Source organism: Tachypleus tridentatus, chromosome 13 (genome assembly GCF_004210375.1).
Source record: "Tachypleus tridentatus isolate NWPU-2018 chromosome 13, ASM421037v1, whole genome shotgun sequence".
NCBI lineage: Eukaryota > Metazoa > Arthropoda > Merostomata > Xiphosura > Limulidae > Tachypleus > Tachypleus tridentatus.
The window spans coordinates 87864505-87888510 of NC_134837.1; the positions used below are offsets into that span (position 1 = coordinate 87864505).

Genomic DNA, 24006 nt, shown 5'->3' on the forward strand with positions numbered 1-24006 from the left:
AATCGAAATTTAAGGAAAGAAATATATCCTATATACCTCACATACACGCATGGAATACAAAAAGTCCCCCGTTGGTACAGTGGTAAATCTACAAATTTACAACGCTAAAATCAGGGGCTCAATTCCCCTTTGTGGACTTAGCAAGATAGCCCGATGTGGCTTTGTTATAAACAAATCACACACACCCTATATTCCTCTTATTTTGTTACAAACAAAATACAAGAAGAAAATAAGAGAAAGGAAGAAAATAAATGGGAGCTAAAATCGAAAAATTAAGAAAGTAAAATGATATTCTATATCCCTATTATTATGTTACTTGTACCAACTAAACTGTAAATAGGGTAGACTTTTTAAAAAGAACCTTTGATAGTGAATAACATATTAACTAGTGTTGAACTGTGTTATTAGTTTACGTCAAATGATTATTGTGGTATTAAAAGTTATATTCAAATGAGTTGTAGATAAATATGTGCTTATAATTTCTGATGATAGAAACAACATTATGGAAAATATTAATTTTTGCATTTCACACAACTGAAACTCAAAAGAAATTCATAAATCTTAGTCGAATGTTGACTTGATCTAATTATTACGTTTATTCACGTTTTCACGTTCTTTAAATAATTCACTTTTAAAATGGCTATAATTATCGAATTTCGAATGATATTTATTTATTTGTATTTTGCCACATGCAATATAAATGCATTGTTATGTTTTTGTTTTCGTTTGTTTGGTGAAGCTCTTACGTCGCCACCTAGCAGTTTGCCGCGACACTCAGTTTTTAGAAATTTGTTTGTTTTGGAATTTCGCACAAAGCTACTCGAGGGCTATCTGTGCTAGCCGTCCCTAATTTAGCAGTGTAAGACTAGAGGGAAGGCAGCTAGTCATGACCACCTACCGCCAACTCTTGGGCTACTCTTTTACCAACGAATAGTGGGATTGACCGTCACATTATACACCCCCACGGCTGGGAGGGCGAAGTTTTTAGAAAACAATACTGAATAATATCTACTTCGGAAGATAAACAAAGTTAAAGTGCTATTAATAACAATTTATTTTGTTTCAAATTTACTTGAATAACTGATATATGTTGACCGTATTATATTTTACGAAAAATTCGACAAACTGTGTTTGTTTGTTTTTCACTTTCGCGCAAAGCTACAAGAAGGCTATCTGCACTAGTCGTCTGTAATTTATCAGCGTAAGATTAGAGAGAAGGCAGCTAGTCATCATCACCTACACCGCCACATCTTGGGATACTCTTTTACGAACGAATACTAAGATTGATCGTATCATTATAACGCCCCCACAGGTGAAAGGGCGAGCACGTTTGGTTGTGATAGGGATTTAAACACGCGACCCTCAGATTACAACTCAAGTGCCTTAACCACTTGGCCATGGATAAATTATGAATGAATGACCATGGGTTGTGTTTAAACTACACAGAATAATTATTTTATTTTGTTGTTAAGCATAAAGCTATAGAAAATGCTACTTGCACATTGTCTACTGTAAGGAGTGAACTCTGAATTTTAACATTATAATTCATCAAGTTCAGCGTTGAACCACTGAGAGGCGAAGAAATATTTCAATTAGATACTGTTTAATTTTAAGTTGTATGTGTGTTATATCTACTTCCGATACATAAACATGATGTGAGTAGAAATTTTACTTATATGGGCTTTTATAATTTAGGCAAATTAATAAAACCGAATGTATTATGTTCGAGGTATGCTTACTTTAAAACTATGTGTGTTTTCTTACAACAAAGCCACATCGGGCTATCTGCTTAGTTCACCGAGGGGAAATCGAACCTCTTAGTTTAACATTCTAAATGCGTAGACTTACCACTGTACCACCAGGAGACTTCCCTAAAAATATTAATATTAAAACTATATAGGTATTTATAAAACAAAATATCACATTTCCTCATCCTTTGCGTCCTGATAAGGGAATTGTCCAGATACAATTATATATGAGATACGTTTTAATTTACGCATTTCAAACTGTTCTGTCATTGGAAATATTATTAAGGTTTACATTAACAGTTAATATACATTTGGAAGTTTCTTTTTTTATGATGTAAGATATCATTTAATATTCATGACTTTTTTATTTCGTTTGTTTGTTTGTTTGTTTGAAATTATGTACAAAGCCACACAATGGGCTATCTGTGCTCTGTCCACCACGAGCACGAAAACTGGTTTCTAGCGTTGTAAGTTCGGAGACATTCCGTTGCGCCACTGGAGGGCATTTTGCTTCGTAAAAGCGAATGGTTTATAATAGAAATGGCAAATATAGGTGATATTTTCTTGTAAAAATACCAATAGATGGGGTATTATGACAAAATCTCAAATTGAAAGAAAACAAAAAAATTGCGAATTATTCTTGTCGTTACACGAAGTTAAGTAATTTGAAAAATAATCGAAATCGCAAAATATGTTAACTATACTTCCAAAGAGAAACAATTTAAAAAATAAAGCCAGGTTTCTGATATACAAAACTGAAAAAGAAATTTAAACACAGAGAAAAATACGTTTTTACTATATTTACTCCAAATACAAAGTTACATGTGTCCGTTTTTTAACAGTCACTGGTTGCTATCCTCTCCAGGTTGAAGTGGTGTTGTAGTTAGTGATGAACCTTTAAATAATGATGTGACTAGTTTAATTTGAGAAAATTTGTGTGGGCAAACAATTCAAAATTACCAATTAATAAAGTAGTTTCCAAAGCTCTATGCTATTATTTACTCACAGACCACCTGCTTATTAAAATATACTAAATGTTTTTAACACATCGTTGAAAGTTTTCTTTTTTCCCTAGATTTTTAAGAAAATCTAAATATTTCATTTTTACTTAGTAGTTTTCTTCATTAATTGATTTTTCAAAATGTGCAGCAAAAAGTGCAAAAGAAAAGACAATATTACTATTTGTTTATTTTCAACTGTTATAGATTTGAGCTAACCTTCGACTGTGTATGTTTAATTTCCACTAGTAAACTTCTGAAAAAAAAACACAAAGAAAACCAAAGATTGGAGAAATTAATGAATTTGTCGCTAAGTTTAATAGAATACTTATTCTTGCTCTCACAGATGCATTGTACAGATTTAAGAATTTATAAAATATTTATATTGTTGCCGAACAATGAAATAAGCGTTATTGTTTTCAATATAGAAACTTTCTGAAAACATTTTAATCTACACAACTTAATAGATAGTTTTAGAATCATTAGTAGCACGATCTGTATTTGTTTTACTATCGAGGTGGATGAGTAATCTGATTCTTTTAAAAATTGTAGTCTGTTCCAATATTTAAATTTTCAGTCAAAAATAACTTGTTTCACAGACAGGTTCCAGTTGATGTTTGACCTAAATACAGCTGAAAAGAGAGTTTATGGTAAATTAATAAATGAAATATATGTAATCATCAGTTGTGAAAGTAAGGAAAACACTGAGTTCGCTTAATAAAGGACTCCGCTGGTACAGCGATATGTCCACGAATTTATAATGCTAAAATGAGGGGTTCGCTTCTCCTCGGTAGTCTCAGTAGAGAGTGCCATGGGGCTTTGCAAAAAGGAAAAGACACAAACACACACTTAATAAAAAAATATTAAATTTTTATAACGAATCATGTGACGTTGAGGGATCTTAACTATAATTTCTGCTCATTATATAGTAACTTATCCCTCAAAGGCTTATCTGTAAGTCTGAGGCCTCATACCGTTAAAAAGTGAGTTTCGATGCTCGTGGTGGGCACAGCACAAATAGCTAGTCCATCCTGTAACTTTTTGCTTAACTACGAACAAACAAACCGTTATTTATTATCTCCCTCACCTGTAGCTCAACAGAAAGCCTGATGGATATAATAACTAAAAATCGAGGTTTGATACCAGCATTTGGTAGAACACAGGTAGCCTATTGTATAACTTTACGCTTAGCAACCAGCAAACAATTATTTTTGTTATTATTAGCGTGTAAAATACAATTTTAAAATTACTGATGTCTTTAAAACAACTTAAAACTATCTAACTGTATTCTTTATTGCTTAATGAAAATAAACAAAATTCTCATAAATTTTATTGCTTTTTAAAGCTCAGTTGTCATTATTTTGTTCTTAAAGGTTTATAATGTCTTGTTTGTTATAGAACCTACTAAGAAATGTGAAATATACATAGCTACTTTCAATTTATGTCTTTCATACTGTACATATATATATTTATTTGTAAATATTTACATAGGGAACAGATTAGCAAAACTTTTACGGATGTCACAACAAAGAGGCCAGGTGGATTAAGGCGTTCGACTTGTAATCTGTGGGTCGAGGGCTCGAATCCCGGTCGCACCAAATATGCTCGTCATTTCAGCCGTGGGGGCGTTATAATGGTACAATCAATCCCACTATTCTTTGGTAAAAGAGTTGGAGGTGGGTGGTGATGACTAGCTGCCTTCCTTCTAGTCTTACATTGCAAAATTAGGGACGGCTAGCGCAAATAGCCCTCGAGTAGCTTTGCGCGAAATTCAAAAAACAAACAAAACAATACAACAAAGAATAACGTTTAATATTGATTACAAATTTAATGCTTTAAAATAATAGCGAACACTTTAACGATTTATTTTTCAGAAGAAAGCATGAGTTATTTTGATTTGACATCCGGCGGTTTCTTTGTTTCGTTGAATTTTGTGCAAACTACTTGAGGGAAATCAGCGCTGAGTATCCCTAGTTTTGAAGTAATAAACTAGAGGGAACACAGCTAGTCAAAACCACCCACCACCAGCTCTTGGGCTATTCCTTACCAACGAATAATGGTTTTGACAGTAACATTATTGCGCTCCTACTGCAAAAAGTGTTTGTAAGTTCCAGAACAGGTTTCGATCCTGCGATCCGCTGATTATGAGTCAGGAGCTCTAGCCACCAGAACATATCAGGCAGCCATTCGTAGCCTCTTTTTGTGTGTTCATCTTTTCTAACCTTCGTGGAAATTCCAGGAGACAACAACTAAGCAGTACAAAATCATTATATATATATATATATATATTTACAGTTTACTTTATAGTTTTTTATTTTTGTTGTTATTTTTGTTTTTTTTAGCGCAGATAGCCCTAGCCGTTCCTAATTTAGTAGTGTAAGGCTAGAGGGAAGCCAGTTAGTCGTCATCTCCCACCGGCAAATCATGAGCTACTTTTTTACCAAAGAATATGGATTGACAGTTAGTTATAACGCCCCCACGGCTGAAAGGGCGAGCATGTTTGGTGTGACTGGGATTCGAACCCAAGACTCCAGATAACCACATTTTAATGTTTACGCCGTGTTTAAAGTACATTAATTACTTGATACTATATTGTAAGAATTTTTTGAATAGCTCAATTGCATCATTGTATTCCGTGTGAAGTATTTAGCAAAATTCAAGTACGTGTTTCAAAATATCGCATTGTTGTGTATTTCTATTGGATTTTTTTTTCTTTCGGCGTTTCTTCTCGAGTGCTATCACCACAATAAAGGTTCCGCCAACATTATAAACTGTCCAATCGATGTCAACATGAAATGCTCCGCCAAGTACAGAATATCATTATTTAGTTACTAAAGAAAAGAGTCTGCTCTAAAGCAAAGATTAGATAGTTTGGCGGCGAACATCACAGCTGAGATTAAACAGTGTAATTTTGTGTTGTGGATGTGGCGCAAGACGTTCAATAACTACTTGCACCTACATAAAATAGGTGTGAAGGTGAATTTATCATGAAATATCAAATGACAAATATATCTTTTTCTTTCCGCGTTCATTAAATTACAATTTGATTTATGCTAAAAGATATGGTTCTCTAGTCATTTGTAAAACAAATGTTTTCAAATGCCACAAAATAATAACCAAATTACAAATTATGTGTAGAATATGATATACATTACAAAAAGAAGCACCCTTATGAAAGTATTATTATTTCTTTCAACTGATTTCTAATAATTATTATTCGCCAATCGACAAAATTATCCTATTATCTTCTACAATCATGTTCAGTTTCTCAAATTTCTTTATTTTAATAATTTTGTTCCTGAGGATAAGACAAATGTTAACAACTTTCAGGAAATTTAGTTTCAAAGTTTTACGACCGCAATCGTTAAGAGATATCTTAGAACATTAGGTTAAAACATTCAAATTCTCTACGTAGCAAAGACATTATAATAATTATTGTACCTTTAGATGACCTATTTTGGTTGTAGTTATTATAGTTTAGTGGTGAATGATATAAATATCTATAACAGAATGCACACAATAACAGTCATTTGTTATGAAATTAAAATCCTTCAATTTTCAAATATGTATAAATAGCTCTCTAATCACACTATCAAATATTTCGAGAGTCATTAATATTTAACAAAATCTTTTAAGCTAAAACTTTGTCTTTTTTACCTTTAATTGTTGATTTGAAAAACAAAACATTTGTAACATATGAAATATGTGGATCAGAAGCACATTTCAACTGATACTCAAATATCAGGTTTATAAAACTCGTAGTCATCTCTAAGTGAATCATAAATGGAGGTAGAATGTTCCTCTAAACCACACATAAGATGTTCACCAGTATTCAGAAACTTTGCATTATGATCACAGCAATCAAACGCACACCTTCTGTTGGCTTGGCAATAAATAGTTTTCCCTGGTTTAACAAGATACTTCCATTCTTTATTATGGCCGATAGGTGATTGTTACATACTTGAGTGATAATTTACGCCGTTATCTTCAGGATAAATCAGAACTGTAGAAATGTGGTCTTGGTAGAAATCTTGGTAATTGGAACCTATGGTGAAGTCGTTTGTAAAATGTGCCTTATGCGTAAGCACTGAGGAGGTATTCATCGTTGAATCTGATCTACCAGTTGAATAGCAGAGAGAATTATTAGTTACTAAGGTGTGTTCTGACAAAGGTAAGTCCATTAATAAATTTTCTGATAGAACCTGATCTTCTAAAAGATGGAGATGCTTTCCATTTACCAAACTCTTGTTACTTGTGTTACAAAGGTTATTACTTAACTTATGGTCTTCAAATATTTCGAAGAACGATTCTTCTAAAGAGTGGTCAGAATTATGACTCACATATTTAGTCTCCTGACGTCCCTGAATATCGCTGGTAGATGAAGACAAGATTGGAGAATAAGATGTCAAATCTGGTGCTCCTGAATTAAGTAAATCACATTGGTATTTATTACGTTCAGACCATATGTTGGTTATATCTTGTTGAGAAACGTCGGGATCTGATGACATTTCATTGGAAGCGAAGTTAAAGTTAAAAACATTCTTACTTTCTGTCTTTGTAAAACCTTGATTTGACATGACTTCTTTCCAGCTCTGGGAGGATAATAAATCTTCCATAGAAGTGTTAAGCTCATAAAGACCAAAATTTCCGTTTAATATAGAAACTGGTTCTATTTCTTTTTGGGGTAACGAGTTTGTCTTTAAGTCATAGGAATTTAAATCGACTAAAGGCATTTGATCAAAGTCACATATGGTAATATCATTTGTAAATTTATAATTTTTTTCTTCTTGAGAAAGGTAGGAATGATAGCTATCAAATTCACAGTTCTGGTGGATAGGTGGTGCAATTTTGCTTACTTCACAGCATTGACAAGATAATGAAGATACTGATAAAAGACTATTAGAAGAAAAATGTTGTGATGGTTCATTAAAAAACGAAGTTGGAAACTTTCTCATCTTCATTGGAATTTTATAAAGTTCATTCTGTTCATATCTTTCAGAAGTAGCTGTACGGTTTTACCACATTTCTTTTGTATGGACCGAATACCAAACATGGCTTCTAAAGTTATTTTCTCAAGTTTCTCGTTAACTTTCAAAGATCGGTTTCCTGTTTTTAAACCTGACTTACTTCCACAAATGTTGGCTACTGACGAACGACTTTCTTTTTGATACAATTTAGAAAAATTGGTTTTATCAGCTATTTTGCTACGTTTGTTAAATTGTCTATAAAGGTATGCTTTGTGATTTACTTTATGATTTGTTTGTGGTCGTTTTCTCAAAGCTTGTTTTAATGTTGTGGAAGCAGAATCCAGAAACTTCAGTAAGCTTGTTGTAGTTTTGTCCATTAGAACTTTGTTGTAATAACTGTAGGAAACCATATTGAATCATGTAAAGTTGCAGTTGCCTTCTAGTTTAATTCAGGTAAATGACAATATTTTAACTTATTAAACACAATAGATAATATATGAACATCAAATAATTTAACATAGCCACAACCAAATTTGATTGTACCTCATGCAGGTAGAAATCAACACCTAAGTACGGTTTTAGGAAACTAAGGATCCGAGTCCTCGTAAGTCACTCATTTCAAGACACATCTGGTAGCAAACGGAAATCTATATTCACGTACACTAATAAATGAAGTGAGGAAACACATACTACTGCACATAACTGGTCCAAATTATTTCTTGGTTAGAGAGCTTTACACAGTCAAAAGTATGATCAAATGTTTATCTTAACACTCCATCATTCACTGTATATGCCGTAGCGGCAGAAAATTCTAGACAACATACGTTCACATACTAAGCTGTATAGAGGGCGTAAACGGACTAAGGAAGGTAGGATGCGATCGTCTGATGTTATGCGTCGTCAACACAATGAATTTTCGCTACGCTACTCACGAAATATTTCTAAGCGACACGGGAAGTAGAGGGCGATATCATCACTTTAATTTATAGTTGTGTTGGTTTCAAACAATAGATACAAAATAGGAACGTGGCTTCGCGTAGAAGCTGAATGGAATCTGTGAAAATAGCAAATACTGAGTTAATGACTTACCTTAACAAAAATATTAACTCAGCACAACATAAATATAACGGTTCAAAGCTGAAAACATATCTGGTAAGGGACAAAGTAACTTACTTTTGAAGTATAAAATAAACTTTCGACAGAATGATTTCTCCAGCGATGAGAATCCCTGTAGGCCTGATTAATAACCTCGTTGTTTGCTTAGAACCTCACAGATAGCGAGCGCTAATCTTTCTGTCAACAAACATTTTACGTTGTAATACTTAAGAACGATAACGAGTTGTGAGCGTTCGTAAACAAGAGACACATAACGTACAACGTAAATTACCTTTTAATGAAGAGGATTCGAACGTATGTTCTGAAAATTACACATCACGTAGGTTCTGAAAAATGCATACCACTTCCTCAGAGCTTTGGAGGGTGTAGTTACTAGATTAAGCACACAAGTGTCTTATATTTGTATCCATTTAACGTACGTTCAAAGTATACAATACAATTAATAATATATTTTTACAAACGGAATGAAACTGAGAAATAACCATTCTTCCTTGATAAGGTTTTAAAGGTTTCGAATTGTATTAAATTTTTCACAAAACAAATTGCACTTGTTTAAATTGGTCCACAAAAAAAAAATGTTTATCGACGAGCTGACTAGTCTTTGAATTCATACTGAAAATTTTATGGATTCTCTGATTTTTCACCTTAATATTTATTCTTACAGTATTAATATAAATACAACGTTTGACAACTTTTTATTCCTTGAAATATATTGTACAGATTATATGGATATATCACATTCTCACTTAAATGTATGCACATCTTATATATTCTAGTAAAACGATGTGCTTAGTGTATCTTAGTCTAATTTTCTGTATTTTTATGTTATATTTGTTGCACATCTGTACTAATATCCTTTAGTTTATATGATATTCTAAAATTATTCATTGAAGGTTTGAGTTTTTTAATCAAGCAAATATTTCCTTAGTTTACGAGAGGAAGACGAATCCATAATACAAACGTTTATATTATATAACATTTGAAATATTTATCTAATTTATTTGCTTGTAAAATTTACATGTTATATTATAACAATAATTGAAATTCATATTATCATACCAACATCATTACTTTCTAAAGTAGAAGGATTAATTGCACAGATTTTAAATAAATTATTTACTGGTATATTTGATTACATTTCATATTATTAATCGTAGATCTTTATAGATTTTCTTACAAAATAAGATTAATTATTTGATCTTATGGTGGTACAAGTTGCCTATAACATTTTCATCAGTTTGAAAAACGGTATTTCAAGCATGTCGTCTAATGGGTGTTCTAAGTTTGACCTGCTGGTAAAATGTAATCCCTACGTTTCATAAAACAATATCTAGAAATTGTTATGATCTCTAAGCTAGGTTTATGCTCTCTATAACTCAAGCTCTTGGTAGGCTTGAAATAACTTATGGTTCTCTATTTCTTATTTAGACCATGCGTTATAATTGGAACTTTGGAAGGTAGGCTTTGTTCGCTTCAAGAAAATATTTCATGGTTTCTTACTATCCAGAAACTGACATATGTTGCTGCATATGTCAGAAAATCTATGAGGTTGCTATTAGTGAAACGTTAGTTACGTATTAGCTATTAAACCTTACTATCTGGTCAAATACATGGCTCGTTGATAAACTTTAATTCTATCGGTTGTGAGTATAATTTCTGTAAAAATCACCAACTGAAACTTATTTCTAGAAACAGAGATAATCAGTAGCATTCACATTGTTAAAGGTCTTATTTTGTACTTATATTTACTCTATTTCAGCTTCTACTCTCAAAAATATAAGTAACTATTAGCAGCTACTCTCCAACCAATGAAACATCTTTTTATATGCATTCATAAGCCGTTTCTCAAGAGGAAAGGTACAGACATTTGAATACTTTATTCAAAAACAATTTATACTGTGCAAATCAACAAGCGACGTGACAACCACGGTTGATTTAAATTTGCAGTGAAATGGAATGCATCAGAACTACATTTTTACATTGTTTGGCATTTCTCGGATTTTTAGATGCTGCCTAGAACTGAATGCATTTAGGAAAGGTACGTGCCAGCAATTTTCGACCCAAAATATTCAAATACTAACATTATAAAAATATGTTATCAGTTGGGTTTAGGTGTTCCCAAGACAAGGATGTCTTTTCCATGTAATGAAACTGAAACTGTTTGGAAGCTTCACTACAGCGCTACAATCGATATTCAAGCATTCCTGTCATGCTCTACCTTACGACCTTGCATCTGTAGCGTAATTTTCATGCCAAAAGGATTCCATAGTAAAGCTACTATATCCCAAATAAACCATTCATAAGTCATCTAGTGTACGAGGATAATAGTTTCCCAGATTCATTTTCATCAGTCCGATCACAAAGAAATTGGGGTCTTTGACATGATATGTCTTCGCATTTAATAGCAGGAATACTCATTTAAATTTCCAAATATTTGAATTATGCGACGCCTGAAAATGTATCGAAGAAGCAACCTGTATACATGAGACTTGTGTTACTTGTTCAGAGAAGGTCCTTCTTCATTTTATTGCGTCCTGTTGCCTGAGGCCTCTTGTAAGGATTTTGCCATTGACTTTTGTGTCCATGGATTCTCTTCTCTTATAAAAGTTCGCATTTTGGCTACCACGGCTTGAGCAAGGCTTCTTGCAATTCTTCATATGGACGGTCTTTAGGTTTATACATATACTATTGTTTTCCAGATTAATTCAGTACAATAGACATACCCGTTTTCAAAATATTTCTAAATCGTCGATCTGAACACGTGTTCATGACCTAAGTATATGAATATTTTGTTTCCAAAAACGACGAAAAGTGTCAAAAAGTAGTTCCGATATACTTTGTTTCATTGCGACTTTATATCCGCTGAGGTTGTCACGTGGCTTACTGATTTGGATATTTAATATCGTTCCAATATAACATGCTCAAGCTTTTGCGCACATATTCAATAACAATGTTACAAAAACTGATGTTAACACATGAAACGTATTTGATTTTCAAGATATTATACAGTTTTATTACCTATTCCTTTTTACGAATGTTACATAACAAAGTGTATTTATGATAAGATTATCACTTTTATATTGTTTGAACAACATTTCGTAATTCACTTAGTTTAGATTATCAGCAGTTACTGACCAAACAATGCTAAATACATTGGGACTTTTACACGACAATGATGAATTACACTATTTTAATTGAACATCTACGGTGCCTAAAACAAAGGCAACTGAAAATGTAGTGCTAATTGTCAAGTAGTTAAAACTGTGCTTATTAAAGTTTATAAATACAACACAATCATGACTATGTTGCAACTAATTTAAAAATGTATAATATATTTTAGTTGCTTGCAATAAATTTTTAAAAATTATTTTCCTTGTCATATGTACATTTTTTTCATACATAATTGAAGGAGTCACACTATGAAAACACAGGTCTCGAATTTAAACTTCACAAAGGTTGCTTTGGTTTTAATAACGGATTTTCCATATTTCAGCTACTCAGATTTCGAAAATAATGTTATTATTTTTTTAGCATATAAGAGTTTTTGGTTTTTGGTTTACAAATCGGAATATTTATGCTTTACTAATTATCATAGTGTCACTCCTCCAATTATATGTGGAAAAATAATTTTAAAGAACTGCTAAATTATAGCAGCTATTCTGTAAACATAAATCTTGAGATAGTTATTTAAGCTAACGTGTTATCAGACATAAATATATTAAGATTTATGTTTACAGAATAGCTGCTATAATTTAGCAGTTCTTTAAAATTATTTTTCCACATATAATTGGAGGAGTGACACTATGATAATTAGTAAAGCATAAATAGCATCTCTTAGAGCAAAGATTCATATATCCAATACCATAAATTCTTACATATATTACATGTATAAATTAAAAACAGCTTAGCTAGATGTTACAGATTTTATGCCCTGGAAGAAAATAATCTGAGAATAAACGAGTTCCATACTTGCTACAAAAAAAAAAAAGCTAAATATTTCTTTTAATTGAAGCAAACAGAAATACAACGGTTGAACGTTCCGGTTGATACAGATCCGTTCTGCAGGAAAGGCTGTGTAATGTTGAAAATTAGGCGGATCAGCGCACGCACGAAAGAGTGCAGAACGTAAATTTCTTATGAAAAGAAACCTTGGTCACTAAGCCTTTTTGCAGTTTCAGCTCAGTGATAAATTTAGCTCTATTCTATTTGTATGTTGTATATGTGAAGAAAGTGCTACAGTTATCTGTTGTCGTTTTTAATGTTGAATGAATGATCAGGAGTTCACCCAGTAAGAAACGCTCTACAATTCACCATCCATCATCAGGGATTAACTATCACTTTTATGACGTATCACTAGTTTAAATTCGGAAAATATTTTATGGTATCGTACGGGTTATAAAGTTTCGTGGTATATTCGAACATAAATAAAATGAATACCAATCTTCATAGAACAATAATACGTGGTGGATATTGTAATAGACCATGCAAACCATAAATCTGAGATCATCACAAACGACTGCAATAGAGCATCATCTTTCATTTTGGCCACCATTTATCTATATGATAATTTGCATTATTGAGATAATCTGATATACTGATGAGATTAGCTGTACGCTGTTCAGCAAGGCCACTTGCTATTGGATGACACCTTTCTAGTTGATCTATGCAAAAGACGCACCACAATATGCAATGATCTTAGATATCACAACTGTCAAAATTCGTGTGACAAATATAGCTAGATTTAGTAAGTAGCGTCCTCTGGATTTCATTGCCCGTGACCTCAGATTTATGGTCTGTTGATACATTCGTCAAAGTTATTGGTCTATGAAGATTAGTATGCATTGTATTGATGTTCGAACATGCCAAGAGACTTAAAAAACACGTTTAAATGTATTACATTAGTAGCTGTATGCATTTAAAATAATATAATTCAAGACATATGCTTGAAGTTATAAGTAGCTGACACAAATCTAATGACTTGTGACAATACCAAATAAATCACAAACAAAATTCATTCTATCTGATATAGGGCTTTTATTAACAAAATATATTTAATGTTGTCTCTCAGAAAAAGGAAAAAATAGAATTTAACGCATAACGTCGTTTCCTATGTAGCTCTGTATTTTACATGTGTTTTAAACAAATAATGTTTATTTCTTACCACAAAGAGGCTTATCTATCAAATATGCAACGTTTATGTAATAGGAAGCAGAGAATGAGTCAATCGAATGAGAAAGGGAAATTTCAGTAGGGTGGTATAAGTGAATTTATGTTCTATAATATGGACATCCTGTATTCATGACGTTTCAGCAACACATAATGACAAACTTTAATCATGGTGGTGTTATTTGAACAAACAAGTTCTTTGACACTTTACTGTAGTTGCTTACGCCATATTGTTTTGTAGCTTAACTTTCTTCTTTTTATTTATTTACAAAAGGACAGTGAGCGAAAAAGTTTTCATAAGGCCATTAAAACTAGGAACAAATAAATTTATTCGTTAATGTTTGTTTTTTGGCACATTTCACAATTATATATTGCTTTTAGTGTATTTGTGAGCATAAAAAATAAATTGTCCCCATTGTTTTTAGTAGCATACATACTAATGCAAATATATGGGTGTGTTGGGCTAAGAATTCTTTTACAGTAAGTATATGTGACTTGTTGGCGATAAATTCGACAATAAAGGAACAGCGCATGCTCCACTTGTCCTTAAAGCAAAATATTCGAAACAAGTTAAACATATGTACAAAATTCTTCATACAATGGAAATCGTAGTTGTATCTTAAATACTACACAATTCTCTTCTTTTTGTCAAAAGTCCACTCAGGTAAATTCAATTGCTTTAGATTTAGTTAACAAGCCGAACTACTTTTCTCTATTTTTATCACAATAGCTTCAGTGTTTAGCTCACTTATATTACCTTGTGCGTTTCTGTAGTTGTGTCCGGAACTTCCAATAATTGCCTTTTTGGTACTTTCAATAATCGTCTATTTTTTTGCCAAAGTCCACAGGCGGGTTCAATTAGTTTGGAACACCCCTTGACAAGACAAATTATTATCCTTGTCTCTTTCAAACTATTAATCTCACTTTATTATATCAATCATTAAACCATTCACTTTTTTGACAGTTAACTTTAAGTTTTCTAACTTTTCTCTGAACTGAGCTTCTATTTCGCGTGAATTTACGTTTACTCTCTCTGTCTGTTATCGCTTGTTTGATCTCAGCTATTTATAAATCTTTCACTGAAACCTTCTAGAAACTTCCGTAGCCCCAGCATCAATGATTTGGATTGTTTGGAATTTCGCGATAAAATACAATAGGGCTATCTGCGCTAGTCGTCCTTAATTTATCTGTGAAATGCTAGAAGAAATACAGCTAGTCATCATCACCCAACGCCAACTCTTGGACTACTCTTTTACCAATGAATAGTGAGATTGACTATCATATTATAACGCCCTCACGGTTGAAAGAGCGAGGATATTTGGTGTGAGGGGTTTTAACCAGCGAATCTCAGATTGCGGGTCAAGCACCTTAACCATCTGACCATGTCACACTCCACATCAATGAATTGCAAATACAACGTTCGATAGCTTCGACATCAGTAAATTACAAACAGCAAATAACCCAATAAATAATACTACTTACGTTAAACAGTCTTTTATATCTAACATAATAATGATGTCGAGATACATAACAACTGTTTAGGCTAGGCAAATTAGATTAACAGTTTCTAGCCCAAGTTTCTGAAAGTGTCATGCGGGTGTATGATTAATATTGATTATTCATTGCCAAAATTTCAGTAGAAATTTAGTACATTTTATGAAATTATTTTACTTATAAAGTATTTAGCGTTACGTGATATTGTCTGAAGCAATTAGTATAAATAATGAAGTTTAATACGGCTGTACGGATTGCATGGGGATGATGGCAATAAACTGTTAATCTAAATTCAATGTTGTTACTATAAAACTAACTATGAGCACTATTTTAGAGAGGAAAACTACCACAACAGTTTTGTTTTCCAAATCTGGTTGGTTCTATAAAGTAAAGGTTTATTCCAAATAATAGAGTTGCGATCCTAAAGTTAATGTGTTAGTATCGAGTGTTACTTTATTATTTGCGGTGGTTTGTTGTTGTGTTTTGACAAAAATTCATAATATCTAATCATAAACCCTTACGTGTGAAAAAAAAAGGTAGGTCAAAAAAGGACTGAGTGTGCAAATTAAAGAAATGCAGTTAAAACTGAAGGCCAAACTGGTATCAACACGTTTATGAGGAATTTACTACATCTGAATCACGTCGATAAAATTTATCTGGTATAAATCGCAGAGAAGTGATTAACATATTATAGAGTACTTAGCCTATTTAACGTAGTTTAGATTATGTTACCATTTTAAAACTTGTTTTAAGTGAAATCAAGATATTTGAAAACATCTTAGTTCAGATAATAGTTGAACATGGTTATTAGGATATAAAAGTTCAATATTTCAGTCCCGTTTCTATTTTAAAAATCTTTTGCATGAAAGAAAATATAAGGTATAAGCTCTTACTAAAAATCAATGAACTTGTTTTTTTTTTATTTCTCACAAAGCTACTCGAAGGTTATCTGTGCTAGCCGTCCCTAATTTAGCAGTGTAAGACTAGAGGGAAGGCAGCTAGTCATTATCACCCACCGCCAACTCTTGGGCTATTCTTTTACCAACGCATAGTGGGATTGATTGTCACATTATAACGTCCCCACGGCTGAAAGGGCGACCATGTTTGGCGCAACGGGGATGCAAACCCGCGAACCTCGGATTACGAATCGAACGCCTTAACACGCTTGGCCATGCCGGGCCGATCCATGAACAACTGAAGAAAGGTTGTTTTAAGTTGTCTAATGGAATATTATTTTAACATATATTTATGGATATACTCTGAGACATACATCATTAAGATTTTCTGTTTATAAAAACATGAATAGTTTCAAAAAATATAAAATTTATTTTCAAAAACAAGTCTTTTAGCAAAAAACTGTAATATTTTGTAGCTGGTTCCCTACAAAAAATAACAAGTGCTAATGATATTTTCTCTAGCATGATGTCACTTAGCTATAGCGTTATCGCTAGATGGCGAGCCATTCGTTTTTAATACAAGTAAAAGGAAACTACTTTTGAAGAATTACGAAAAATGTGAAAAATTTCTTGTACAATTTTAGTCAAGGTTAAGTTGCTTGAAAATTTATATTTTTCCCAAATCATTTGAATTTAAGTTGTAGAAGATGTATTGGTCTGCAAAATTACATTTGTCATCTTCCATGGAATTCCAATCAAAATATTACACTTCAATTATTGAATTAATATTTTTACACACTTTCATTATTAAGTAAAAATCATACTTTACAACTTCACATTATTTCAGTTCTACTAAAATATAAGTTAATTGTCTTGATTGAACTACAACTAAAACACCTTCTTTATAATACACAATTCACTATTATGAAACAAAAACGGTTTTGTTATGTCGTTTTAAGAAAATAAAGGAAAAGATCGAACGTATAAATGAACGTGTTTAGCCGTAGAAAATTACTATCGTTTGGACTGCTATTAGTTATTTTTAGTCATTTACTTTTATCTAGTTAGTTAATTTAAAAATACTTTTATTACTTTTGTTTTTCCTGTTAGCACATTGTTTGTTTATTTGAAGGTTATTATTCGAATCCTCACTTGGTAGAGTGATTTTGTTAATTATCTCCTCCAGTCAGAGCATATATTAACAAGTAACACCACCTAGTTGAGGCTAGAAAATACTACATGTTAAAACCCATCGCTCTTTAGATATAAGAAAACTAATATCATTGGATTAAGTAATAAAAAATTCTCAAATAGTTGCGTTGGAAATATTGTTTTGGAGAAGAACAAAACATTTTTGTAATACATTAAACTACATAGGTAATCATGTTGTTTACTCTAATAAGTTTATTTGTATAAGTGGTGCGACATAAGAATAAACCATTTATGATATTGCTAGTTAGTACTTGTACACATTGTTTTTGCATTTACATTTGAAAATACCTAATTTAAAATGATATTATGTGAGAAACTCATCAGCTAAAGTGAAGGCTAAAGTTCCAACAATCCTAAATTATCATCTTATCGAATACGGTTTATTTTAGTTTATAAATTGCATTTATTACAAAAAAATCCATTATACATTCGTAGCTGACGTCATTTTTGTAATGGGATTTATCGATCAACAAGATTAATGCACAACCACTCGCAAAAGTACCAGAAGAAACGTTTCAGTTTCTGGTAATTTGAATCAATGTTCAATTCAATCTGAAATTAGCATCTTAGTACGATAGTACGGACGTCTGAGCGTTTCGTTTTACTTGGGCAGACTTCAGAGCAAAAATCAATAATAAAGTATTACGAGCAAATTAGATCCGTGCCAGTTCCCAAGGACTTGAAAACAAGTATTTGATCTGGTGTGGTTACTGACAACTAATCACTATGCATTTCACTTTATTAGGGATAAATGAAACACTATTCTTACCAAACCTAGTAATCTCACGTGCAAATGACCGCATATGTTACATTATAATTTTCCGCTATTATCAACGATTATCCTGTGCAGCATTCCCAGGAATTTAAGATAAGACCTAATTAAAAGCTTTTTCAAGTAATTTTGGTTAAATGCTTAAAACAGGTATTATTACATTCCACACTTCATCCTTTATATTTTTCTGTTAAATATGTTTTCAGATAAAAAAAAACACTCCTAAAAAGCCTTACTTGGCTGTTAAAACGAACAAAATTTTAATGGATCCGTTATCTAGTTCCTAGTGTTTATCAGTATTGAGTAAAATCTGACCTTTATAAGTAGTATGTCAGTCTAGCTTCTAACCTTCATTTTCCTTCTTTCTTCATCCTTTTTGCAACATGGTCACCTAAATAAAGGTTATTTACTTTTTTGTTTTATTTCTTATAATTATACTTTTACTAAATATAATTATATAAAAAAATATAAAGATTTTTATATTTTTAGTTTAATATATTACTTAAGATTAATCCAAATTCCCTACGTTGGCTTAATTTCGTAAGATATTGGAAGGTTACATAAAAACAAAGTCCATAGAACTTGAATTACCGTAAAAGTATCGTGAAATGCGAGGTTACACAGCTTATAAAACAATGCTTTCAAGTCTTTATAAGTACAAACGTTAGAAAATATATCTAATTAACTACACTGATTTCAAGAATGATTTATAGTTTTTCTTTTTCTTTTCAGCTTTATCTGATCAGAATTTAATATTAAAATACTATTTTTATTCGTGGCGTTAGGAAAACATATACGAAACAAAACAAAAAAAAAAAACAATCAAAGACAAATATATAAATCCTATAACGTTTACCAAAGGCAAACTTTTCATCAGAGCAAAGCGAGAATAACAATGTGAGAGGGTGAACGACGTCATATCAGACTGTCACGACATCTCAGGAGTGTTTTGATTAGCTTTCTGTCGATTGTTGCAAGTGTGTCTCATTTCCGTATTGCAATAATACAAGACGTAAAATGTTAAATATAAAGAAGTTAGAGAGTTTTTGTTTCAAAATACAAAAAAATTTGCCGAGAAAACTGTAAAGAGCATTGATAAGGTAAAATAATAACGTGAAATGAAAATCAATTAAACAGAAAATGTTAAACAGATAGAACTAAAAGAATATAAAAATAATGTAGAAATAGTAATAAATAGATAATGAATACTAAGAAATATTTGGAGTAAAAACAAAGAATTCACACCACATATGATAAAAAACAACAACAGAGAACTATTTAATGGCTGAAAATAATTAATTACAGAATTTAGATTTATTCCAAAAGGTTGAAAAGTAATTAAAGTGACAATAGAGCATACAATTAACATCGCATTTTTTACACTATATAAGAAGTCAATTGGACTGTGTGTTGGGAGAGTATTGTTTTCTGTAATTTTAAAATGGTTTGGTCATATTTGTTGTAAATAAGATACGGTAGTTTTTATAAATTTGTAGGTTAGACAACATGGTGTGTATTAAGTTTTGAATGAGCAATGGTTTCTTTGAAACTTCTGCTCTTCCTCAAGGATAGAACAGGAACTCCAGGAAAAATTTATCTCTGGCGATTATTCAGTTGTAGTGGATGGATTTTTTTCAAACTACACGAAGCGTTTCTGAGATAATAATAAGAATTCTGTCTACCATTTTAGTATAACACTGTTTAAGGATGGACTTCCCTTGAGCGTTGTTAACTTTGTCAATTTTCTTGACAATTTCAGTTCCTTTATAACCTTTTTGTAAAAAGTTTTATTTTAAATCCTCTGTGTGTTTTCTCTCTAACTTGTTTATTAATTCGGAGGTCTTGACTGCAGATAATATTCCGTTTAATGTTCTTTAGGTGCCAGCTTTTATACTGAAATACTGTGGTCTGGCAGATGTTTTGCCTTCTATATATAAGTTTGTGAGTAAATGACTGTCATTTGAAAAGACAGTGACGTTAAATAAGTTAATCTGGGCAGCGGTTTAATCAAGGATAAAATCGATTGTTTCTTTACCAGATAGTGCATTCTGTTTCCCTGTATTTCTAGTCCTGACTGTGTTTGTTGGAAGAAGATAATACTCTTATCGATGAACCAGTGCATTTTTTTCTTTTTTAATTATCTCAGTTTGGAAACAATTATTAATTCGTAATTCTAAACAGAAACAATCTCTTATTTCTTTTTTAAAGAAATTCATACTTATTTTACTCGGTTTGTTCTCAAGAGTACATTTCATTAGTGTTGAAATTAGTACATTAGTACATTTCATTGAACAAGTGACATAAAACACTTTCTGGTCTGTCAAAGAATTCGTAACGAATTACATTGAACAAACCATTCATTACCAACTAAATGCGGGAAAATTCGAGTGATATATGTATAATATAAATGGTAATATGTGCGGTGTTCGGATATGTTTAGAACATTTTGATATATACATATTGTTAACTGTTTCATTTACATCTTAATTATTTTTTATTAATCAAATACCGAATGCGTAAATTTAACATTAATTTTATACTGATTGAGGTTAAGTAAAGGATCTGTGTTGAGAAAACAAAGCTTAATGTAAATTGTCAACACAATCCAACTGAAACTATTTAATATGTACATCACAGTACATGAATGGGTGTGGTCTAGTTATTGTTATGCTGAATTGTGGAACTTAGGGTCCATGATTCACGTTCCGTTACCATTTTGAGCTGTGGATGTGTTGAAGGATCGACAGTAGAACTCCACTATTCGATTAGTGTACCCCTCAAGGTTTTGTGATGTGTGGTATTAAATAGTTATCTTCCCTGTACACTATTAGTTTAAATTTAGAGTGTAGACTTATAAGCATATCCAAAATAAACAAACAAAATAATTTTAGCGAAGAACAGCAATGGTTGTGAGATCAACTTATTCGGTATTCTTGGGTGTACTAGCTTGGTACAGGTAATAAGAGTAACAACTATGATATAAGGACGTTATTTTTGCTTCTGGCAACATTGGAAATTACAGTTCTTCACTAGGAATTCTGCCCATAACCACTGGAGTTTTTGATTATATTTATTTTCTTGTAAGCCAATAAACCTCATTAAAGTATAAGCCTTCATAGCCAATTTATTCTCAGAAGTGTATTTAGTAAAACCTTTGAGTATTATACTTGTCAAATGCCTAAATGAATTTCATAAATAGAAGAATATACACAGGCAGAAACGTGTTGCATATATATATAATTAAAATGTTAAGCTCAAAATTGTCTGATATTACGAACATATAAAGTAGTATTAAAATGAAACCATATAATACTCTACTTTAAACTGCTAACTACTAACGTTATTCATACATACACTGTTACTAGTCATTATTTATTTATTTATGTATTGTTTTGTTAAGCCAAAAGTTATCAAGTAGGTTGCCCTGTGCGTTTCTAAAATAAAACGGCAAAGCCTTAACAGCTTAAGAAAAACTTTCACTGATCATAGAGAATGTAGTTTATTGTAAAACTTTTTTTTGAGAAAGCACTAGTTTTGTCAAACTATACAAACATTTCTTTTTCCTGAGCGATATTTATAAATGTATGCCTTTTACCATTACAAAGACAAATACTTTGAAATCTACTTTGCTTTTCTGGGTCAAATAGAATCCCAATATCGTTGGTTTTGACCAAATTTTGTAAGAACAAACTCATTTAGAAACGATATATATCAAATGCACGATATATATCAATTTGCTCAATGGATCTGGAAAAAAAAAGTACATTTTAAATGCCATAATACATATTTTGATGTATTCTCTATTTGTGAAAACAGAACAATAACAATAACATGAAATTCATTTCTTTTACCAAGTTTTGCACACTGTTATAACATGTTATACGATATTTGGGTGTTGTGTTTTCATTTTAGTATTTTAACTTAAATATCTTCTTTTTTCAAGGTGACGAAGTAGAATAAGGTAGGAATGATAATCTACATGTCTTCTATCTTGAATAGAATAAAATATTTATTCAACTAGAGAATTGAAATTCCGTTTTAATTATCCATTATCTCATCAAATCAATTTTTGAATTATACTGACTTCAACCGAACTATTTTCTTTTATATGTATCCTACAAAAGCCTCGTTAATGACGACAGAATAAAAAATAGTAAAAATAAAAACTTCGCTATTTCACAACAACAAGAGCTAAAGTTTTTTGTGTTTTTTTCTTCAGAATTATCTGTTTGCGTATCGTTCTATTACAAAAAGAAAAGTTAGCCAGTTGGTTGATATATAACGAATATTGGAAGACTACATAAAAATTCTTTCGTTAATGACCTCTTATTGATATTACGTGCGAAAACACTATCTAAAAAAAAAATATGGCTATCTATAGTACTCCATAAATCACTCAAGTTCAGACCTTTTTTTTGTGTTCTAAAGGCTATAAAGATTAGAGCAAGTCTAAATCAAGCGTAATGACCTGTAAATTCTCTTTCATCTTTTATAGCCCACTTTTTACTGTAGTTAACAAGTCTTGCGAAACAGGTAAAATACTGAAATGTACATGATGAATTGAAAGAACTAAAGTTTATACCTAAAATAAAGCTTATTTCACTCTTGATTATTCACTGTTTCACCCTGTCCCGTTCTTATTAGCTGTATTTTATCCCTTTGAAAAACTAAACCAATTTAATAATTCATAGTTTTATTTCAATATACAAATCCAAACCATGCAAGTCATAGCGAGTTTTATTTGCCAAAATTCTGTCTAGAGCCCCTCTTCCCCAGTGGCACAGTGAATTGTCAGCAGACATAGAATGATAGAAACCTAGTTTTGATAGTCGTGATGAGCAGGGCACAGATAGTTCATTGTGTAGTTTTGTTTAACTTCAAATAAACAAACTGTCCACATACTGACATCTAGTTTTTTAAAATACTTAAAAATCGTATCTGTTTTCTTCACTCAAAATTTAACAATAAATATTGCCCTTTCACTTTTTTCTAATAGGGTTTAGAAACAAATGTAAGTTTGTAGATATATCTCTTATTATTAGGTCGGTGTAGCCTTTAGTTAATTAATATGTTAGATATTTTTTTTTTCTGTTGGGAATTTAGTATTACCTTGCGTTAAGAGTACCAAATTATTTAATTTCTAGACATGACTATTTAATGTTAATGGTGTAGACCCGAAAGCAGCAATAATACATAAATTGTATAAATGAAATGTATGTATTACAACATCATTTAATAGTTACAAGGTTATTTTTCCAGTAGCGTTTAGTCTGTAGAAAAAGGACGGGGCAAGCACTACCACCCGAACTACAGAGTATTTCTTAACCTCACATTTCATGGTTAACTGAAATAAATATATTTTGCGAAATCAAACTTGTCAAACAAAGAGACAGTAAAGTTACGTTGAGGCAGTCCAACGTCGGTAAATTTCTTTGTGAGCCAATCAAAGTTAAAATCATTCATGAAATGAACTCGTGGCGCATTATTGATTATTGATAAAAATGAATTAGATTAAAAACTTCTAATATATATAAAAGTCAGGGTATTTTGGAAATGCTATGTTCCAAAAATGGCTATTATGACATGTTGTTTAGTAACAAAAGTATAACCTAACGCATTGAACGTATATAATGAAAT

General features: G+C 31.6%; 1 protein-coding gene and 1 long non-coding RNA gene across 2 annotated transcripts in view; both read right to left on the bottom strand.

The window, feature by feature from the left end:
* Positions 1 to 18764, bottom strand: part of LOC143238150 (uncharacterized) — a 33482-nt gene extending 14718 nt beyond the window's left edge. Inside the window, exon 1 of the long non-coding RNA XR_013020431.1 lies at positions 18685 to 18764. This is a non-coding gene — a long non-coding RNA (uncharacterized LOC143238150). The remainder of the gene's footprint in view (positions 1 to 18684) is intronic.
* LOC143238149 (uncharacterized) lies at positions 3268 to 9002 on the bottom strand. Its single transcript, XM_076478124.1, has 2 exons — positions 8887 to 9002; positions 3268 to 8767 (listed from the first exon to the last, which is right to left on the bottom strand). The coding sequence occupies exon 2, from the start codon at positions 7705 to 7707 to the stop codon at positions 6700 to 6702; it is 1008 nt and encodes a 335-aa protein (XP_076334239.1). The 5' UTR covers positions 7708 to 8767; positions 8887 to 9002; the 3' UTR covers positions 3268 to 6699.
* Positions 18765 to 24006: the final 5242 nt, after the last annotated feature.

What these genes read in the sequence shown, in the direction of transcription:
- LOC143238149 (XM_076478124.1), bottom strand. Translation starts at nt 7,707, where the DNA reads ATGAAGATGAGAAAGTTTCCAACTTCGTTTTTTAATGAACCATCACAA.